We start from the raw sequence: 18110 nt of genomic DNA on the forward strand, positions 1-18110 counted from the left end.
TCGCGAAGGAGTGTCACTTGCCAAATGGACGCACTTCAGTCAATCCAACTTGGCATGGTTGATGTGTCTCTCTATTTACTTTGCGTGTTTAGAGGTGGTTGGGCAACGAAAGTGCATCTTGTCCCAAGGCGCATGGAGTTGCCCTCTGCCCCTGAATGCTATCTTCGACTAGCTGTCAAGACAACCCGACAACTGAAACCCGCATCTGGTTGCCTTAAATTTTACATATCTCGGGCAAGAATGAGTGTTTTTGGAGGACACCTTATAATAATACATGCATCGAGCCTGCAAATCCGCCTTGGACTGCAACTTTGTTGGCACCCTTGCCAAGATTAGCCCAAAACAGCACCCTACATATTCCCACGTTTCACGGCTCTCTATCTCCTATTCACTACCGGTTTCTCACTCCACCGAGCCGAACGGCCCCCAGCCTTACAAAATAGCAGGGTTAGATTACCGCGTTCATCATGATTGGAGAATGCACACAGCACTTGATGCAGCTTAATTCGTGGCTTGTGCAGCTTTGGGAGCCCCCATTGGCAGTCTTCACTCCCAAGATCACAATTTGAGCTCGTCAGTCCCCTATCGCATCTTGATACCCCAAAATATCGGGGAGGAAAAGCAATGATACCGGCCCGCCCCGCACAATGCAATGTTCTCCTACCCGAGCTGAAGGCTCTACATCACTTCACTTACATTGGCGCAACTCACAGTAAGGGCGGAAACACGCAGTATTCTATCCATCCCAACCCAGCCATCACCTTCGCGGGGCGCGCTTAGAAGTGCCGCTCCGACAAGTCACCGTCAATGCCACCCACGTTGTCTTCTTCTGCCCTCGGGAGACGGGAAGGCGACCACATTCACACCATGCTACCTTTCTCCACAAGCCGCTATCACATCCTTAGGTAGATTGATTCATGACTGATCGCCAAAGTGCAATTGGCTGCCTTGTCTTGAAGTTGCTTTTCTGGACACCCATCACTGCCGCCAAGTATGCCTTCTTGCCCGATCGATAGATTGCGGCGAGATGCGCGATAACTGTTACGAAGTCATGGCGGTAACTGACACGGAATCTCCCCCGAGGCCAACAGGTAAAAGCAGCAAGACCTCTCCGAGGCTTCAACTATTTGGAAACATGGCATCAAGGCGGATACAATAAGATTAGACGAAGGTGCCTTGATGACCTAATCTAAAACCTTTGACTGAGCCTGTCGTGCCTCAAAGATATCATCAGCTTCAAGGCGTATAGCAATGATCAACATCCAAACAGGCTCGGCCAGTTTACTCTGTCTTGGTGAGACCTTCGCCTCCAACAAGGCAATCCGAACCGCCTTCGCCTACTCATTCTATTTGCCTTCCTCCCTTCATCAGCAAGGCAGTCGCATACCCACCTTACCTGATTAAACACACCAAAACCCGCCCTCAACAACGAATTGCAGCCCGAATGGTCGCCTTCTCCATCTGCAACGGCAACACTAATGCCGTGTCCTCGCTCCCATGCACCACACTCTAGCAGTGCAACGCCCGGGAGCTTTTATCCCAGCGGATAGTTACTCGAACTCCCGCGACTGGTCGCTGTCAAAAGCAACCTGGTCCTTGTCCTCTTAGCACCATGTAGTGACACCCTCCAACTTCAAACATTCAATCTTCGACCTTCAAGCCGTCAGGTTTGAACGACTCGTTTGCTCCATTGGAGCCATGTTACCTGATGGATCACAATCATACTATCCACCAAAATAAATCTCGGTAGTTCAGAACCACCTCAAAACATATGAGCGATATTTCCTCCATCATACGGCCCTTTTGTAGTCGTATAGGTCCCACCCCATAAGGCATCGAAAGCAACACCGAGGGTGGCAATGAAAGAAAAACGAACAAGGCCTGAGGTAACATCGCTCAAGATCCCAAAAATCACCTGTCATATCGAATCAAACGGTCATGAGATCCCCTCACAAGCGAGTTGATGGGCAGTTACCCAACGCCAAGCGCGGGAAGGATTCGCATCTTTCCATGGCCCTGGGACACCTAGAAACATTAGAATTCTGACACAACATGTCAAGAATCCTTGAAGCAGCGATGGAGGGCAACTAATCTCACAATCGCCTTGTCGACTCCGAGTAAGCAAAACTGACAGATAAGACTAACCGAGAGAAACCGACCAAACCTGACGCAACCCTTTCCACCTGCAGTGAAGCCCAAGTTGATGCCCGAAATCCCAGGCAGGGGAACAAGTGTCCCATTGGACAAAAGTCCAGCTCAGTGGTTCTGTCGTGCTACCGGCTAGGTGGATTGTCTATCCCGTCCGTAAAGACGGGTGCTGCCTCATGACCATGTCTGTGCTGCCTGAAAGCTGCGATGTCGGGCGGACCCACTCGAGCAACAACCCCTGAATCATGACCCCTAGCCCCGGCGCCCCTGAACCCCTGAGTCTTCAATGGTTGACCGGGCAGCGGGAGATCCACTCTTGACGACAGCACTCTCATAGAGAGGCCCCCTAGCGCAACAACACCATGAGAGAGATACCAGATCAAACCCGAACGGTAAACGATATCATGTGACAGATGACATGATGACTGTAACAGAGCGCACCATCACCTGTAAAAGTCCCAGGCAGAACCGGCACTTGACCGCAACCAACCACCACGATGATGACCCAACCACCATGGCCATCACCAACCAATATAAAGTCTCTCGGTGAGACCCACGCATACATCGGCAGATAACAAAGATCTTCCCCCAATAACCTCAGGTCCTCAACTGTAACCTCCCGCATGATCATCACCCCAGCTTTCATGCCGCTCTTCCTCCAGATGGACTCCTGCAACCCAGTTAAAAATCTAACCGATGTCTCTTTGCATGAACCATCAGACGACATTGCTTCCTCGGGCATATGCCCAAGTCTCCTTATAGGCCGATGAAGACGGGAACAGTGATAAAAAGTGCAAAACCCCATATCCTGACTGGTGAACCCAATACCAAGAGACGGGCGACTGCATGCAATAGTATTACCACTTGGTTTGGACGCGACCCCAACCTTACGACGACGGTAAATGAAATCTTCATTTTATACCCAAGTGATACTTGACTTTGCTCCTCTCCTGGCCTTCAAATACGAGTAAAGAGAAAATTCTAGTCAACATTGCATAATCCAAACCGCCAAACGACGCGCGTCATCTCAGACAAGAACCCTGACCAACACACAAGCCGACTATCCTCCTTCTCTTCACAAAACCAACGCCTAGACATCGATAACAGCCGACTGCAACAGACGGGAACCCATCAGAAATACGAACAGAAAAGAAACAATCCAGAATCAACGCTATAGCCACCGGACATAAGAACGGGGTATCAAGGATGAAGTCGGAGATATATCGTCCCTTTTGCTTTTGGAGTGGCGAGAACCACGGTGGGCAAAACGGGAAAGAAAAACGAGTGAACCAATAAAACCAAAGTATCAAACTACAACAAGTGAAGAAGAAAATAATTTCAGCTAGCGTCTGTCAAATCCTTCTGCGCCCCGATGTCTGGTGGCAAAGTCTATCTTGTTATATGAATGACTTGCCTTGCTGACACTTGTCAGTATCTCGAGGAAGCAAATCTTTGAGAAGGACAATATGGACAATGTTCCCAGTAACCGTGAGCGCATTGGGAATCAACGAATTCCCAGTCTGTGTCTTCAAAACGCGTTGTGCTCTGAGGTTCAGGGAGGTCGTTTTCGTGAATGCGGGCAGGATATGGGTATGGAAAGTTATGATGCGTGGTCATCCCAGGGGCATAAATCAGCGGTGAAACATCGTCGGGGCTCTGAGGAAAACGACCTTCGGCTTCCTGAAACGTCGTGTCGGTTCCAAACTTCGCAGCGCCGGGCTCAAAATTTGAGGTATGGTTCACTTCAAATGCATCCCCCGTCTGTCTTTGCTTCGAGCCCCCCTTTCTTGTGTGCTCTGCCTCGAACATGTCATTTGTTCGGTATGAATCGATATCCGTTCTCAGTTCCTGCGGAACATGCTGTCTGATGTCAGGCCAAGTGTCAGTATATATTTGAGTATCTGTTTACATTAAGGAGAGATCCAAAAAGAATCACTAACGGCGGTGTAGTACTTGGAAGTGCTTCAAGTGATCCCATCATGTTTGGATCTTCATCAGCCGGTCCATCGCCAGTCATCCAACGAAAGGCATATGACTGATGATTCATCCCCATGGACTCATCGGCTTCATGGTAGTTGTTGGGATAGGGAGGTCCGGCAAGCGATAACGGTGGCTGCTGATTGGTGTATGTCGAGTCGACGTATCGGGGCATGATGGCATCGTCTGAGTACGCGGTCATACTGGTGCGATGTGTCGGCCGGGCAGACGTCGCCGCCTCGTCATCATCGTCCGAATACCACGCATCGGAAAGCGAGACATCTGAAGGACGATGATGATCATCGGGAAAACTTGAGTACGTGTATGACATTTCGGACAAAGGTACTCCAGAATCGTCGAAGGTGGCAGGATATGCGAAAAGTTTGTCATAAATGACGTTTGACGGTCGACATGGTCAGAAGGGATCGGAAAAGGTTGTTCCTTTGGAGCCCCAAATACTCGAGGATCACCACGACAAGGCGGTGAGAGCTTCAACTTAAAAAGTCTCTGCCCAACACGATCAAGCGACAACATGGCTAGGGGCTACCATGCAAGACTACAAGGCAACCAGGCTGGCAGGGGTTTCTTTGGTCCAGCCCGCGAAGGATGTTGGTCTCGTCAGCGGAAGAAGAACCGTGCGACATGGCTACTGCCCTAGTATTTGCCATGTGTTTGTCTGACGGCCTATGAAGCGATAGCAAGGCGGTTCTATCGGCCACGATGGGATCTCGAGGTCGAATTGTTCGTCGAGGCGGTGTTAGGTTAAGGGGAGCCAAGGGTCCTTGCGACCTGTAGCGGTGGTTCGCAGAGAAGGCATCCGGTATGGCGCCGACGACGGGACAATAGCGATACGAAGCGGGGTAACATCGCTCGTTGGGCATTGATTATACTCAAGGCTCTGGAGGGCTCAAATACCGCGGTTCAGGGGCGAGCAAACATGACCAGGAACGTCAGATGACGGTGCGGCATAGAACAGAAAAACCCGGGGCTTGCGATGAGGTTGCTTTGGCAGAAAGGGACGGACTCGGGCTCAGAGACTCCTCCACCCATCAAATATCGAGGATGCGGGTCACTGAGGTGCTCTATGGATCTTGCCAGGGCGGAAGGACGTGGGAGTGAATGGTACTGGAACAGGCTGAGGGTGCGGCGGTGTCATGGAACCGGCTCCTGTCACGGTGTACTACTGGCCGTTCCGACCGAGCGGATGAGTGGACTGGGTCGACGAAATTCTATAGGCAAATCCAAGCCTCAAGCACTGGCGCTCGATCGCAGGGCAAATTCTGTCGGATGAGGGAAGCTTCAGTGGAGGCCGAAAGGCATTGGTCACCAAATAAAAAACTTTCATCGGAAGTGGACAACAAGATGGGTTGGTTGGATAGAGCACGTCGGATGTGTGTCCATGGCAAACCCTCGTTCTTGCCTGCCAATGCGACTTGGCTCGCAGCGGGAGTCAGTGGACTCGGAAAGCGGCGACCCAAGTCAAAGATGCGCACGTGGGAGCAACGAAGAGCAAGAAGGCGGCTGTGGTGTTGCTGCCCACCCTTCGGCAATGCCCTGAGATTTTGATCGATTTCTTCAGTATGAAACTCCGGTTGAGTTATGGGTATTTGGCAGCTTCCAGAGTCCTAGTTCCGCTCCAGTATACTCCTGGTTCTATCCTCCGCATCTGATGCTGTTAATGTGAGACATTAGAGATGGGTATACACACCCTCCAACCCCCAATCCCCCTCCCTAAATTGGAGTATGGGCGCCAATTTTCTACCAAACGTCGGGCTGCATCATCACAAGCAGACCCGCCCCCCACCCCCTCTTTCATGAAGTTCATGAAGGCCAAAACATTCGTGCTGGTCTGCCAGAAAAATACCATTTAATATTTCGGCCACCAAGTGGGTGCTAGTTCAACATCTTTCCCTGAGCATCGTCCGAAGAACAGTTCGGTAGTTGTTCCACTGCGATCCTCCAGCTCAAAACCCCTTCAGTACCACAACTTGGCGACCATCCATAAACTCGCTAGCACATGTCACCGCCAAAACATCAAAACACTCCCTTGATCTTTATCAAGGATATTACGGGTTTGTCGAAGCAGCACACGTTTCTACCATGACTGTGGGCTAACGGTATTTTGGTAGACAGACGCTGGCCTAGATGTGGGTGCAAATTTTCGGACTTTCACGTCGGTGCCTTGGCACAGCTTTGGACGAGCTGATGCACGGGTAAGCGTGCTGAATGAAGGTTTAGCTTAGACACCACTAGCCAAACAACACATCTATATGATCAGCATACCTAGAAATAGACAATACAACGCCTAACGCATTACCGAATCAACTTTACGAACATGCACCGCATTTCAAGTCACATTACAGCCTTGCTGATGGTTTGTCGTGCTTGAGCCAGCTCCAGGCTCTGAGTGGAACACGAGCCCCGGGCCCCAGTCCCTGTCCCTCCACAGCGGACCGTCCCGCCGGAAACCCCAGCAGTGGAGTTTCAGGTGGATCCGTGATCGGACCCCGACATCATCAAGGGTTCACCGCCCCCGAGTCACATGGATTGTGCTAGGTTTAAGACCCACGCCCAGATGCGTCGCATGAATGTCTCGAGAACGATTCACACGTTGCGATGCTCGAAGAAATCTGACATCGGCCTGTGGTCGCGCGCAACTTCCCCGATACCTACACAGTCGACACAACCAGATTGACTTGCACTAAGATGAAGGGTCGGGTAATCGGCACGTCACGGTTTCAAGAGTTGGAAAGGGTGTGGAGTTAACCCTGAACGTTAGCAAGTGTGGCAAGATTGTGGATTGACCACATCTCGGCACACCCTATTTAAGAAGCCGAGCTCTGGTTCGCCTGGATTCTTCGGCCAACCACGGTAGCCGCGAAGTTATTCTGAATAAGAGCGCAAAAATAACATCCGATGCTAGGAGGGCCCGGAAGTTAAGCATGATGACTGGCTGTATACGTGGACGAGGTATTACTGATCAGGCACGCAGACTTGTTGGGAATCCATTGTATCACAAGATGACAGCGCCTGCATTGCAGAGGTGACGGGATTGTTGATGGAAAACTACACATTGTCTCTACTCTCTCAGACATCCCTTACCTTATGTCTGCCCGTTATCTTGGATAAGGTAGAACTTCGGTCACTATCCCCGCTTGAAACAGCGCTCCTTCCACAAATACCGCAAATCTGGTGGAGACCCCGCCCATCGTTGAGCCATTTTAGGTACCTTCCGTGTTCACTTTTCTGGGTATCTCAATGAAAAAAGCCCCTGATCCTCATTCTAATACCACTGGGCTTTTACACTCAACCTCCGAACCAGTTCTCTCAATTATGTCAAGAATTCGTATCTACTGCTTTGACAGCAACCATTGTTTAAAAACCTCCCAAGTCAGGCCAAGAAATTCCGAGTGACACCAAGGAACTCGAGGAATTGCAACAGTGGCAGATTGGGTTATCGGGAAAATTTTCCTCGTCAATTCCTAGGTAAGCTCCGAGCTGTAAACATTTACAAGACCAATACTAAATAGGCGTATCGAAAAGACCGAACAATGTGGCCATCGACGTCTTAACCAAGGTCACCGCCGGCGGGCCACGCCACGCCCACACCAATCGCGATACATATCAGCACTCATCATCCATGTTCAACTCGCGGGGATAATATGTCGGGAAAGAGGGAGCAGCCGTCCTCGCCATAACAAGGATATCCCCTGGTGAACCTCGATATAGACGGAGGCTGGGTTGAGATGTCTGTTGTTCTTTGACCCAACCCGCCATCTCTTCATCTTCAACTGCCTCGAGCTCGGGAGAAGGAGGAAGAGTAGATGCACTGCGCCAATTAGTCCATATGAGCGGTTTCGGCACACCTCTAAGGAAGCATCTCACCATTTGTTATCATCCTCTACGTGGAAGCCTTCATCATCAGCACCATCTGGCAACCACGTCGTCTCGGGATCCGTTGTCTGCTGGGCATAGGATGTCTCCTCTAGCGCAGCGGGTTCAGCCTCTTGTGGGTTGAGACGGTTTGTTGTCGAATATCGACGATTCTGTTCGTTATAGTGTGGTTTGGCAGTTGCATCGTTGTCCTCAGAACTTGTAACCGAAATAGGTTTGGGCGACACGTCAAGCTCCATTAACTCCATCTCATGTTTAAGCGGCATGGCGAGAGTCAACAGCCTCTCGGTCGAGGACAAATCAGCGATCCGAGAGAACTAGCGGGATTCGACGACAACACAGAGGAGCCGCCCTTTAGGGCAGGGTGTCGGAACGAAGTTGGTGGGAAGTCAGGTTGGGAAAAGAGTATACACCAGGATCATTCGACTTTTCTCCGACGTTGTTCTGAAAACCCGATCGCCGCGGAGTAGAGGAGGGGCAGTTTTCATGATGAGGAAGAAAGAAACGAGGAGCACAGGGGACCTTGAAGTATAAACAACAAATTCGAAGGTCAAGCGACGTTGAAAAGTTGGCCAGCACCGTTCCACGAACAACCCATTGCTTCTCGGTTCATCCAAAACAGACTGCTGCAATAGATAACCGAATGAGAGGAGCAACATGATACCTGCCGCCCTGGTTGGTCCAGAGTACTAGCTGCTACCAGCACCTGCACATGCCCGCCTACTCTTGGTGTCTCTTGACTATATTGGGCGACATGCCTCAGTATATGGCGCTATACGAATAGGTTCAAGGGGGTTGTTTGGCGTCCAGTCGTTTGTTTCCGTCATGCATGCTCTGGGATGCTTGGTCTCTCCCCACGAATCAGCACCAAGGCCCGTACGAACGCGATTAACAGTAATGTTTTGAATCAAGCTTGAAGGAATAGTTCAGGAGGGCCTACAGGGCAGCGAACATCATGGACATGGTTCCAAACCTAGTGCAGTCTAGATCAATTGCATACCCCGACATGGACCAACAGGTTCTCTTAAGCAAGGGGCGATATATGCTACCTGGGAGCGTATGTGGCTATGAAACAAGAACAACTCGACGATGGGAACCATGCGCGCGTCTTCAGGCTTAAAGGCTAGAAACCGGTGTCAAGGTGCGGCACAGTCAAGCCTTCTCTCACACTTTTCACAACCCCTGCCCGTCCATCAAAACCGGAATTCGCCTAGATCGTTCTTTTTCCTGGGAGAGGTGTGGAGAGAGGTAGCGCCCCGTATCGCTGCGGTTGGGGTCGAGGGGAGGGTGACAGCTTACTCGGCTGGTTTGACGCCTGGGGGTTGCACTGACTTTGTCCCTGCAGCTTCTCTTCAACCAGACTTTGCTAGCACAGCTGACGGGAACTTCCTTACCTCGCCTCCTTTCAAAATCTAGAATGGAGCATGGAGGCATGGAACCAGGGATTTCTGGATGACGGGTGGAGATGGGACGGTTGCTGTCATGCTAAGAGTAGAGTTTGTTGCTGGGTTTGGTTCACAAGGATGGATCCAGCCAGAGGCCCCTTACTGATGCAGTGCACCATCAAAAGGGTCTTGTGAGACCGTCGTTCCCTTGGCACCTGGAAACAAGGTTATGACGTTAGGCACTATATCCGAGTCTCCGTTCTTTTGAGGATGAAATACGATAGAACATGGATATCGGCAGCCTTATTTTTGACCTGGATCGTGTGGTTGGTGTTCGGGCTGTTACTGCCGCAGTGGTGGGATTGCCTCACCTGTGTGAATGGCCGCAGATGATCGAGGCGCTGCTATGCCATAACCCGTGATGAAAAAAGGATGCCGGTTTGATGCGGGGACTACTTGGGGGCATGTTTGGGCAGCAATATGAGGCAGATAGACCATACGGAAGCACGCCGGGATGCCACACTGCGCGAAATATCGAGTCCTTCACTTGGGGGGTTCCGAGTTTCGAGGCCAGCCTTGTTTGGGCGTTGGATGGGCTAAGCTCCGCCACTGGCCATCTCCGCACCCCTTCAATTCCTTCCCAATCACTCTTGTGAGAGCGACTCATGAGCTCAATTGAACACTCTGACGGTCAAATCTGGTTTGGTCCTTCGAGGGTCTGAAGACAGACACGTGAGTTCAAAACAACCTAGGTCGGGCTGGGATGTGTGCCTGCCTACATTGCCCGCAGTCGCACAACACCTGTTCTTGTGCTTGCTAATAACACGGAGTGGGTGATGGTTTCTTGAATAGTACCTTAACCGTTGATCCACAACTGGTGACACAAACATTGGAAATTAATGATACTCGACAGGTTCCGCGCCTCGCCCACTCGAGGACCTATTTTCATAAGTGCCTGATATGCACGTTGCCGAGGGCATCGATGCCATCACCCGTTCCTGTCCTTCCATGGCCAGGCCGGGTGACACGCGCCCTTTGTGCGCTTTCCATGACACTTCCATCAGTGGCAAGGTGATTGTCGATGTTAGAGAGCTCATCCCTACCCAACCGAGTATTCTGGAAATGGCCACGCGCCTTTCTTCCCCCACTTCTTCTGGAAGCAGAATTTTGATATATACTCGTGGAATCAAAAAGTCAATTTCAAGATAAATATGACAGTACAGTTGTTATATAGTAAGCATGATCAATGCACGAGTTGTCTTACAGGTCATATAGGCCATACACTTAAGTTCTCATTGGATCGATCGATAACTTTATGTGGACGCTATTGGATGTATCGCCAGCCTTTGCTTATGAGCTCGAAAGAGCACAGCCGATGCAAGTTTCCCCTGGATGGGATTACCTCCAGATCATTCGGTCGTATGCAGCTCAAGCATACCCAGGTCGGTGGTTCATTGCCGCCAATGAAGAGGTTGATGGTGGAGATCACCTGCCCAATACCTTGCGATAACAAAACAGCCGACCGCCTGCAAGACAAGAAACAAGACAAACCTACCTACAATGAGAGGCACCTTTTTTCCAGGTTAGGTCTCAGTCCGTTCGTAGGTGGAGCCCAACTGATACACGTACTGGCCCCGAACCCGCCGACTTGGATGCTAGCTCCAATGGGGTTCGCGCGACGGTGTACGGTTGAGCTCCACCAATTAAGCATCGGATGACGGCCCGCTAGCGGGGCTAGACCGGCTTCTGTCTGTTACAGGGAAGGTCCTGGCTTACAGTGGGGTCATTCTTCATGACAGGCAAAATATCCGGTTGACTTGTCAGTTTTATCGTTTCAAGAATGGCAAGCAAGAGTTCATCACTCCGATTGGCAACAAATCATTTTATTCGACACGAAGGCTACATTATGGCAAGCGGCAGGAACGACAGGCACATGACCTTCCATTGGGTCCAGATCCGAGCTTTCCCTTTGGCCAACATCCTAGTCCACAGTCCAGGGGTGATGGGCACAACCTGTCTGTTTCTGATGGGCTACTATCACGTTTACAAGAGAGCAGAAAAGCTTCGTTTCCCGAGCTGACACCCCCACGCGACTGAGCCCGATGGTAATGGTGGGACCGGTAAGATGTCGTGAGTGACAGGTACGTACAAGAAACTAACCTGCGCGTAGGTAACAGAGGATGGGGACCTAATGATATGGATCTCCCTATAGCTTTTTGCCAGTTACGACACCTTTGCTTCTATTCACGCAGGATCGAGCGCTCGGGTCTGCGTGTACTTGGGACCGCACCTCAAACAACCAACACGACCCCATGATTGTGAGCAGTCAGTCACATTCGTATTCTTTCGGGGAACAGAGCAACATCCGGGCACATCGAAGGGTTGACGAAAAAGAAAAAAAATTTCTTCCCTCCGGCCGGCCGGCCAGTAGAAGCTTTGCGGCGAAGATTCTGCCACAATCAAACCCGCGTGGGGGTGCACTCGTCCAAGGCGATGAAAGCCCGAGAGCCTTGAAGCAAGACATCCATCCGCTGAATCGTCGTCAACATCACCCACGCCGGGTTGGCTGAAAAGCGCATCATCTCACACATGGATGGTAGCACCGAATATGCATGTGAGAAAAATCCCTCAAGAACTTGGTGGCCATCGACAATCCTGGGGATAAGGCAATTGAAGACAAAGGCCGATTCTAACTGGGCGCTCTTGTTCCGATATTCGAAACAAAAAGCCCGATGCCGCGTGGTGGCCCTCTGCCCTGCGTATCAAGCCTTTTTTTGGCGTTTGACAGCCCCGCTAACCCACAGTTCTGGGACGGTACACCTCGGCCACTAGCCCTGACAGGCCGTGGGGGTTAGGCAGTTTGGGGTGTTCAGGGATATGGGCAAAATGATACAGAGTATCCGATCCCAAATGGACGCGGGATGAGGCGTTAAGAGAGAGAGAGAAAGAGAAATTGATAAAGTTGAGCGAATGCAGCCTGTCTCCAGTCAAGGCTGCCCCTCAAACCCACGGCGGCACCCATTTTGTTTCGAGGTGCCACCCTCGCATGTCCACGGACAACATCGTCACCGGGTGGCAGCATCACCACCAGCAAACTGCCGGGATCTCACCTGTGCCGTCCGGTAGACACTCATGTCGAGAAATGGACGACTCAATACAGCGGACAGCTGCATACCACCCGCTGCTGTACTCGGTGACGCGCAGTGTTCCTGTCTATTGTTTTGATCGTTGCAGCCTTTCGTCCTGGTCCCATCAAAACGATCCCACCCCTCTTATGCATCTCTCGCCTGATTGAACAAAGAATTTCTTTGTTCTATTTTCCTCACACTGTCCGGCCTGCACGTGGAGAAATCTACCTTTACCCTCCAGAACACCACTCATCGTTTCTTGCCGAATCACCAGAATCTGGGTTATAACTCCCGTGCCGTCCTGTCATTTGGGCACAAGGGAGGTTCGTGGCTACGGTATGTAGCCGAATCCTCGGGGGAATACCCCCTCCTTTGTCCTGGATCGGAAATAATCTCCGTTTTTTCCCCCGTGCTGCCTTCCCAGATATGCCTGGGAAACAAAAGTTACCACCGGCCGGGTTGAGGGAAAAGGCAATCTTTCCATATGCGCGATGGAGTGCCTTGGCTCTGCTTGGGATGCGTCTTTTGGTTCTAGACCTGATGTGGTGGTGGGTGAAACATGAGGTGAATTGAGGTGACGAAGTGCGAGTATGTTGTTGACGTCCTTTGTTGAACAGGACACAGGTGGTCCTGGGAAAGGCTTGACTGCGGGCGGTGCGGCGGCACTGATGGAAAGCTTTGAACGGGAGAGTGGGTGAGCGTGGGGGTTTTAGAGAACACATGGGTATTTTACGCCTCTTCCTGTCAGGTTAGACTCCCCCAAATCTTCGTCCAAAATCCGGGGTAACATGACAGGAGACAGCCAAGGCAGGCACAGGCCGGAGTGCGGTGGGATGGTGCATGTTAATTGGCATACACTAACCCACTTCTGCACCGACCAAGTTGGCTCTGCACTTTTCAGGATGGGTCGCGGCGTCTTCCCACGTACCATGCAGTGGCTACTTAGGTAGTGGAACAAGTAAAGATGGGCTATGCACACAAGAACTGTGTGGGCGGGTGGGCGCAATCATCGGCACATGCTGGTGACATTCACCGCCAGGGGAGCAAACTCTAATGGTTTCTGTCACCTGCGTTGGCAGGCGCAGCGGTGAGAGACCGACTGTACAGTAGATTGCGCACGGTAGACGACGCCAAACAAGTGGTAATCTGCCTATCCTATCTAGGGCACTTGAAAACTTGGGTTTTGTAGTCCGACCTGATAGGTCAATCTGCAATGCCGGTGTTGACACAAGAGCCATGTGCGAAACACCGAGACCCTGGTTCTCATGGGATTGCATCCCCCACGTACCCATATCAGCGGGAAGGATGAACTGCATATGAACATCTGAGAATGGTATTTAATGCTCAAACCGCCCTCTGGTTTTGTTTTTTTTCGCGGTGGTTCATCTCTGTCTCATCATACCACTGACAGATATTTCCCTGGTAGCTACACCTGTCAGCCAACATGAGTTGACAAGGCTCTCCCATTTGCACCTTCCTACCTTCCCCAGTCACACAACGATCGTCATCGGCCTCACCGCCATTACACGACCCACGTGTCCCGTTGCCCTCAACCTACCTGACCCATCCGCTGGTAACCGCATCGGCCGGCCATAACCAATGTCCCGATACACCAACGTACGCCGACGTGCTGCCGGTCTAGGCCGGTATGCCGAGAACCCGGACCTGGGCAAGCTCAAGTACTGTCCCGACATCCAGTTAAACGAGGAACACCCATCTGTTCCTTTTATGCCCCCAGTGCCAAGCTTCAATGGCGCCAACGATATTTGGTCCAGCTTTCCCCGACCCATCGACAAGAATGACTGGGTGCGTCGGATCACAGGGGAGCAACCCCCTGCTCGAGTAGGGGAGTCGTCCCAAACGTCCCAGGCTGAGCTCGGGCGCCTTTCATCTCGGTCCTAGTGCGTCCAGTCTCGTCCTTTGATCTGTCTCTTTCACCACAATCTTCTAACTCGTCCACAGCTCACTTCGCGTGGGGGACTCCAACGACTTCGCCTCGGTCTGGGAATCGATTGTAATTCCTGCCCTTACTGACCTCCTCCAACAATACTGCGACTCTGACTTCGCGGTCGACGTACACAACTTCCCTGAGCTCTCCACAGATGCCGTCCCCCGTGTGATCTACATCACACTGAGCGACCATGTGGACCCCTCGTTTGAAGTATGACGGTTGCTCTTCATGACTTTTCTGTTAACCAAGTGCGTCATGTGCTAAGCAACCCTCTCGACAGGAAACCATCCGTACCGAGCTTGCCCACGCAGTTCCCACTCGCTTCCACCCCATCTACCTCAAGTTCCGTAGAGGTGGTCCCCAGAGATCCGGGATGTGGTGGGGCCAGGAAAGAGGCGACCATGATGACATTTGTGAGCCTCGCAACATCACTTACCGTCCCGCGCCCATAATGGGCATCTCGATCGGTCCAGTCCAAGTAGCCGACGCTGCTTCACTCGGGGGCTTCATCAAAATCGGCTCTGAGCTGTACGCCATGAGTGCCGCTCATGCCTTTGAGGATGCTGTCAAAAAGGGGCACGCCCGCGTTCATCACCCAGCTAAACCCGACTTCCCCAAGATCACGCCTAGTGATCCTCGCGCGAAGCAATACGTCATTGGGACTGTGGCTATGAAGACGCCGTCTGGGACACTTCGTCCATCGCTTACCTTTCAGAACACGAATTTCTCGGCGGAACGCACCAAGGTTGAGATGGATTGGTGTCTCATTGGACCGGTGAAAAACGGGAAGAACATAATCTCGGTGCCCAGTTTCCAAATGGATCGGTGCATTGCTGTGGAGCAGACGGCGCCCGTTGAGGGGAACACCGAGGTTTATGCCATGGCGAGGACAAGCGGGTATTCGCTTGGTTTTGTATCTGATGTGCCTGGGTTGCAGAGAATTGGCGGACATCTGAGGAGGGAATGGACTGTCAGACAGTACTCCCCTTTCAAGCACCCGAGGGACAGTCGAGCTAGTGCGCCTTGGTGAGCTATGGTCTTTATGTCTTCTGTTTCATCTGACTAACCTTATTCATAGGCAAACGTTGAAGCAATGGGTGACTTCGGGAATGGGGGTGCCCGGAGACTCGGGGGCATGGCTGATGCGGCGCTCTGACAATGCGGTCATCGGGCTCATCTGGGGACGCAACCATGACTATGGTGATCCCCTCGAGCGAGTTCGTCTGACCTACTTCACCCCCATGGTGGATATCCTCAAAGATGTGCGGGAAAATGTGAGTTCCCAGGTGGCAGAGGAGACTGTGCTTTTCCCCACTAACACGAAGATAGTACACCGTCGGGGAAGAGGTCTCGCTACCCAGCTACTCGGCCACAGATCTGGCACGGGCTTCTGATAGCCAGCGTAGCGCAGTGCACTTGGATCCATCTCGAGACCCGTGGAATGCCCTGGCATCAGATGTGATTCAGCAGCATCGCCACACCCAAGAGGACCTCATCAGGGATCATTTCGTCGACAATAACATCCCTCCCTCTGGCGCAGTGTTCGATTGCCCACCACATGCCGAGTCTGGTCTCAGTCTGATGGAGAGTTTGTCTGAGCCCATTGAGGCATCTGTTCTCGCAGCAGGTCGTCAAACACTGCCACCTTATAGCGAGGGCCATCATTCAACGTCAACTTTGCGCTCTCAAGATCGATTGCTTCTTGGAATCGGGGAAAGCGTATCAGTGCCCGATCTTTCCAGCTCATCATCCATCCATTCGAGTGTCGGATCCATGGGTGAACCTTTTGATGCTATATCCGCTGGAAGTGGAGTGCACATTGTCGAAGAACAAGGCGTGCACGAAGACATCATCGAGGTCGAAGAGCCTGTCAGGTCCAAAGCCTGTTTTACTGCTGCGAACCCCCCCGCCTTTCCAAGGTTGGGCTTCGTTCGGCCGTGAAAAGCGGCAAGACTCTACGCCAGAGTTCTTGCAAGTTGCCCGATGGGTGCCAGTTCTCCGCAGATGCCGAGCCACACAATGTTCACTGCCTATCCGTCGGATAACTCGGCTCGGTGATGATGGCGAGTGCGGGTATCCCAATACAGTATTCCTTGTCAAAAGTTGGTGGTTGAAGCCGAGTTGTTTGATTGCAGAGGTCTCGATTATGGCTGCGACCGAGACTGGCTGGACCTGCCGTGGGTGGTGTCAGCGAGGCTACCATATTTCTCGGGCGACCACGGCGTTATAGCCATGGTGGCATCATGACACCACAACCTCTTACGACCCGTCTGATTTTCTGACGATGCAGATGTTCTTGTGCCCTACTGGTGGACTGCTAAGATCTTTGCATCATTGATCACTCGTTGCCCCCACAGTCGCCTTGCTAGCCCGCACTCATCGAGTGCGGGGAAATCACGAGGCTGGAGAGCTGATTGGGTGGCCTTGTCTTCGGTCACCAGGGCCGCGAGACAGGCTGAGGAGGAAGAAAGCGCTTGAAAGGCAGATCGCGCCGAAGGTCCTGAAGGCACCTACTCAATAAGGTTCATGTGAGGCCCGGAATACCTACCAGGCATACCCTTATATAACCCCGTCTACCTCTTGATTCGACCAAGGGATCCGATGCCTCCTTGAAGGCTGCGCTCTGGGTAGGAAAGGTGTGCCTGTCTTGGGATGTCTGCCTTGAAGCAAGGACTGTACCTCTATGCATATCCTGTTGGGTTGCACAAACCGATAATGCTACAGAACGTGTCGATTTCCACGCGAAATCTTCTCACGTTTCTGGAAATCCCGGTGGCGCATGGCGGGGTAACAATGATATTGTTTGGCTGCATATACCATACTCGTTGTGAGATAGAGGCAGCAGCAAAAATGAAGAGAAACAATCCGCGGGTTGGATCATGGCCCCCACCCCACCTTGGCCGCTTTAACCAAAGGTTGATTGGGACCTCCTCACTGTTGCATACAGTGACGTCGAGGTAGAAGCACGGTGTCACAGGCTCACCGAACATGGAATATAAAGGATCCTCAGGATCCCCTCAATTTGATCAAGTTTGGATCTAGGCTGTTGGCGGCACGGCTGCCGTCTAGCCCGTCCTGCCTGCCAGGGCTGAACAATATCTCCGTCACAGTCGGTTGTGCGAGGACCAAATTGTCGTTTCTCTCATCAAAGTTGGTTGGGGGCGTAGCGTTCCAAGCATTCCCGCCCTGCAGATACGTTGAGTTGAGTATGTGCCGCCAAAGGGTTGCAGATTGCTGGCCGCCTACCTGCGTATCGGGGGGCCTCGAGATGCGACCTTCGTTTACCCCGCAGGAACCGAAGAAATATCGCTTGGATGAAAGATGTCGGCCTTTTTGTCCCTCGGTTGCCGAGTCGGAGGGTTTTTTTGTGAATAGCTGCTGACCCGAACGAATGCACCTCTCGGCGAGTGGGCTCACCGACTGGAAGGCATCCATCCTCTCTCTGACTGAACTTCGCAGCAGGCATCTTCAGCTGTGAGAAAGATGACCAGCCTTCATGTGCAAAGCAGTCACTTGAGGCTCCCACCACGTGCTTGCAAAGCTTGTAAGCTTCGAGCTTGGCTTGAACACTTCCACGCGCCGGGCGCGGAAGCTCCCTCGCTCTAGCGGCATGTTTCCCGCTCTCTG

General features: G+C 52.0%; 5 protein-coding genes across 5 annotated transcripts; 3 read left to right on the forward strand and 2 right to left on the reverse strand.

The window, feature by feature from the left end:
• Positions 1–397: 397 nt before the first annotated feature.
• Positions 398–5819, reverse strand: QC764_0017200 (uncharacterized protein). The gene is made up of 2 exons (XM_062940003.1): positions 4089–5819; positions 398–4012 (listed from the first exon to the last, which is right to left on the reverse strand). The coding sequence occupies exons 1-2, from the start codon at positions 4454–4456 to the stop codon at positions 3577–3579; spliced, it is 804 nt and encodes a 267-aa protein (XP_062805720.1). The 5' UTR covers positions 4457–5819; the 3' UTR covers positions 398–3576.
• On the forward strand, positions 2529–4120 carry QC764_0017210 (uncharacterized protein; the record flags this gene model as incomplete). Its single annotated transcript, XM_062940004.1, has 2 exons — positions 2529–3880; positions 4099–4120. Exons 1-2 carry the CDS (start codon positions 3615–3617, stop codon positions 4118–4120), a joined length of 288 nt encoding a protein of 95 aa, XP_062805721.1. The 5' UTR covers positions 2529–3614.
• A 1639-nt stretch (positions 5820–7458) lies between the features above and the next one.
• QC764_0017220 (uncharacterized protein) lies at positions 7459–10587 on the forward strand (the record flags this gene model as incomplete). The annotated part of the gene is made up of 4 exons (XM_062940005.1): positions 7459–7471; positions 7521–7611; positions 7669–10136; positions 10235–10587. 3 exons carry the CDS (start codon positions 7459–7461, stop codon positions 7784–7786), a joined length of 222 nt encoding a protein of 73 aa, XP_062805722.1. The 3' UTR covers positions 7787–10136; positions 10235–10587.
• Positions 7646–8714, reverse strand: QC764_0017230 (uncharacterized protein). Its single transcript, XM_062940006.1, has 2 exons — positions 8011–8714; positions 7646–7954 (listed from the first exon to the last, which is right to left on the reverse strand). The coding sequence occupies exons 1-2, from the start codon at positions 8283–8285 to the stop codon at positions 7750–7752; spliced, it is 480 nt and encodes a 159-aa protein (XP_062805723.1). The 5' UTR covers positions 8286–8714; the 3' UTR covers positions 7646–7749.
• A 3313-nt stretch (positions 10588–13900) lies between the features above and the next one.
• Positions 13901–17449, forward strand: QC764_114720 (uncharacterized protein). Its single transcript, XM_062942725.1, has 5 exons — positions 13901–14433; positions 14495–14693; positions 14764–15509; positions 15562–15757; positions 15831–17449. Exons 1-5 carry the CDS (start codon positions 14132–14134, stop codon positions 16422–16424), a joined length of 2037 nt encoding a protein of 678 aa, XP_062805724.1. The 5' UTR covers positions 13901–14131; the 3' UTR covers positions 16425–17449.
• The last annotated feature ends 661 nt before the right edge of the window (positions 17450–18110 follow it).

Source organism: Podospora pseudoanserina, chromosome 1 (genome assembly GCF_035222485.1).
Source record: "Podospora pseudoanserina strain CBS 124.78 chromosome 1, whole genome shotgun sequence".
Lineage (NCBI taxonomy): Eukaryota > Fungi > Ascomycota > Sordariomycetes > Sordariales > Podosporaceae > Podospora > Podospora pseudoanserina.

Bases quoted from the DNA above. Each gene is read 5' to 3' on its own strand.
- QC764_0017200 (XM_062940003.1), bottom strand. From the start codon at position 4,456: ATGTCATACACGTACTCAAGTTTTCCCGATGATCATCATCGTCCTTCA. The intron at 4,013-4,088 runs GTTAGTGATTCT...GCCTGACATCAG, and splicing joins CTTCCAAGTACTACACCGCC to ACAGCATGTTCCGCAGGAAC.
- QC764_0017230 (XM_062940006.1), bottom strand. From the start codon at position 8,285: ATGCCGCTTAAACATGAGATGGAGTTAATGGAGCTTGACGTGTCGCCC. The intron at 7,955-8,010 runs GTGAGATGCTTC...TAATTGGCGCAG, and splicing joins GTAGAGGATGATAACAAATG to TGCATCTACTCTTCCTCCTT.
- QC764_114720 (XM_062942725.1), top strand. From the start codon at position 14,132: ATGTCCCGATACACCAACGTACGCCGACGTGCTGCCGGTCTAGGCCGG. The intron at 14,694-14,763 runs GTATGACGGTTG...CCCTCTCGACAG, and splicing joins ATGTGGACCCCTCGTTTGAA to GAAACCATCCGTACCGAGCT. The intron at 15,510-15,561 runs GTGAGCTATGGT...CCTTATTCATAG, and splicing joins AGTCGAGCTAGTGCGCCTTG to GCAAACGTTGAAGCAATGGG.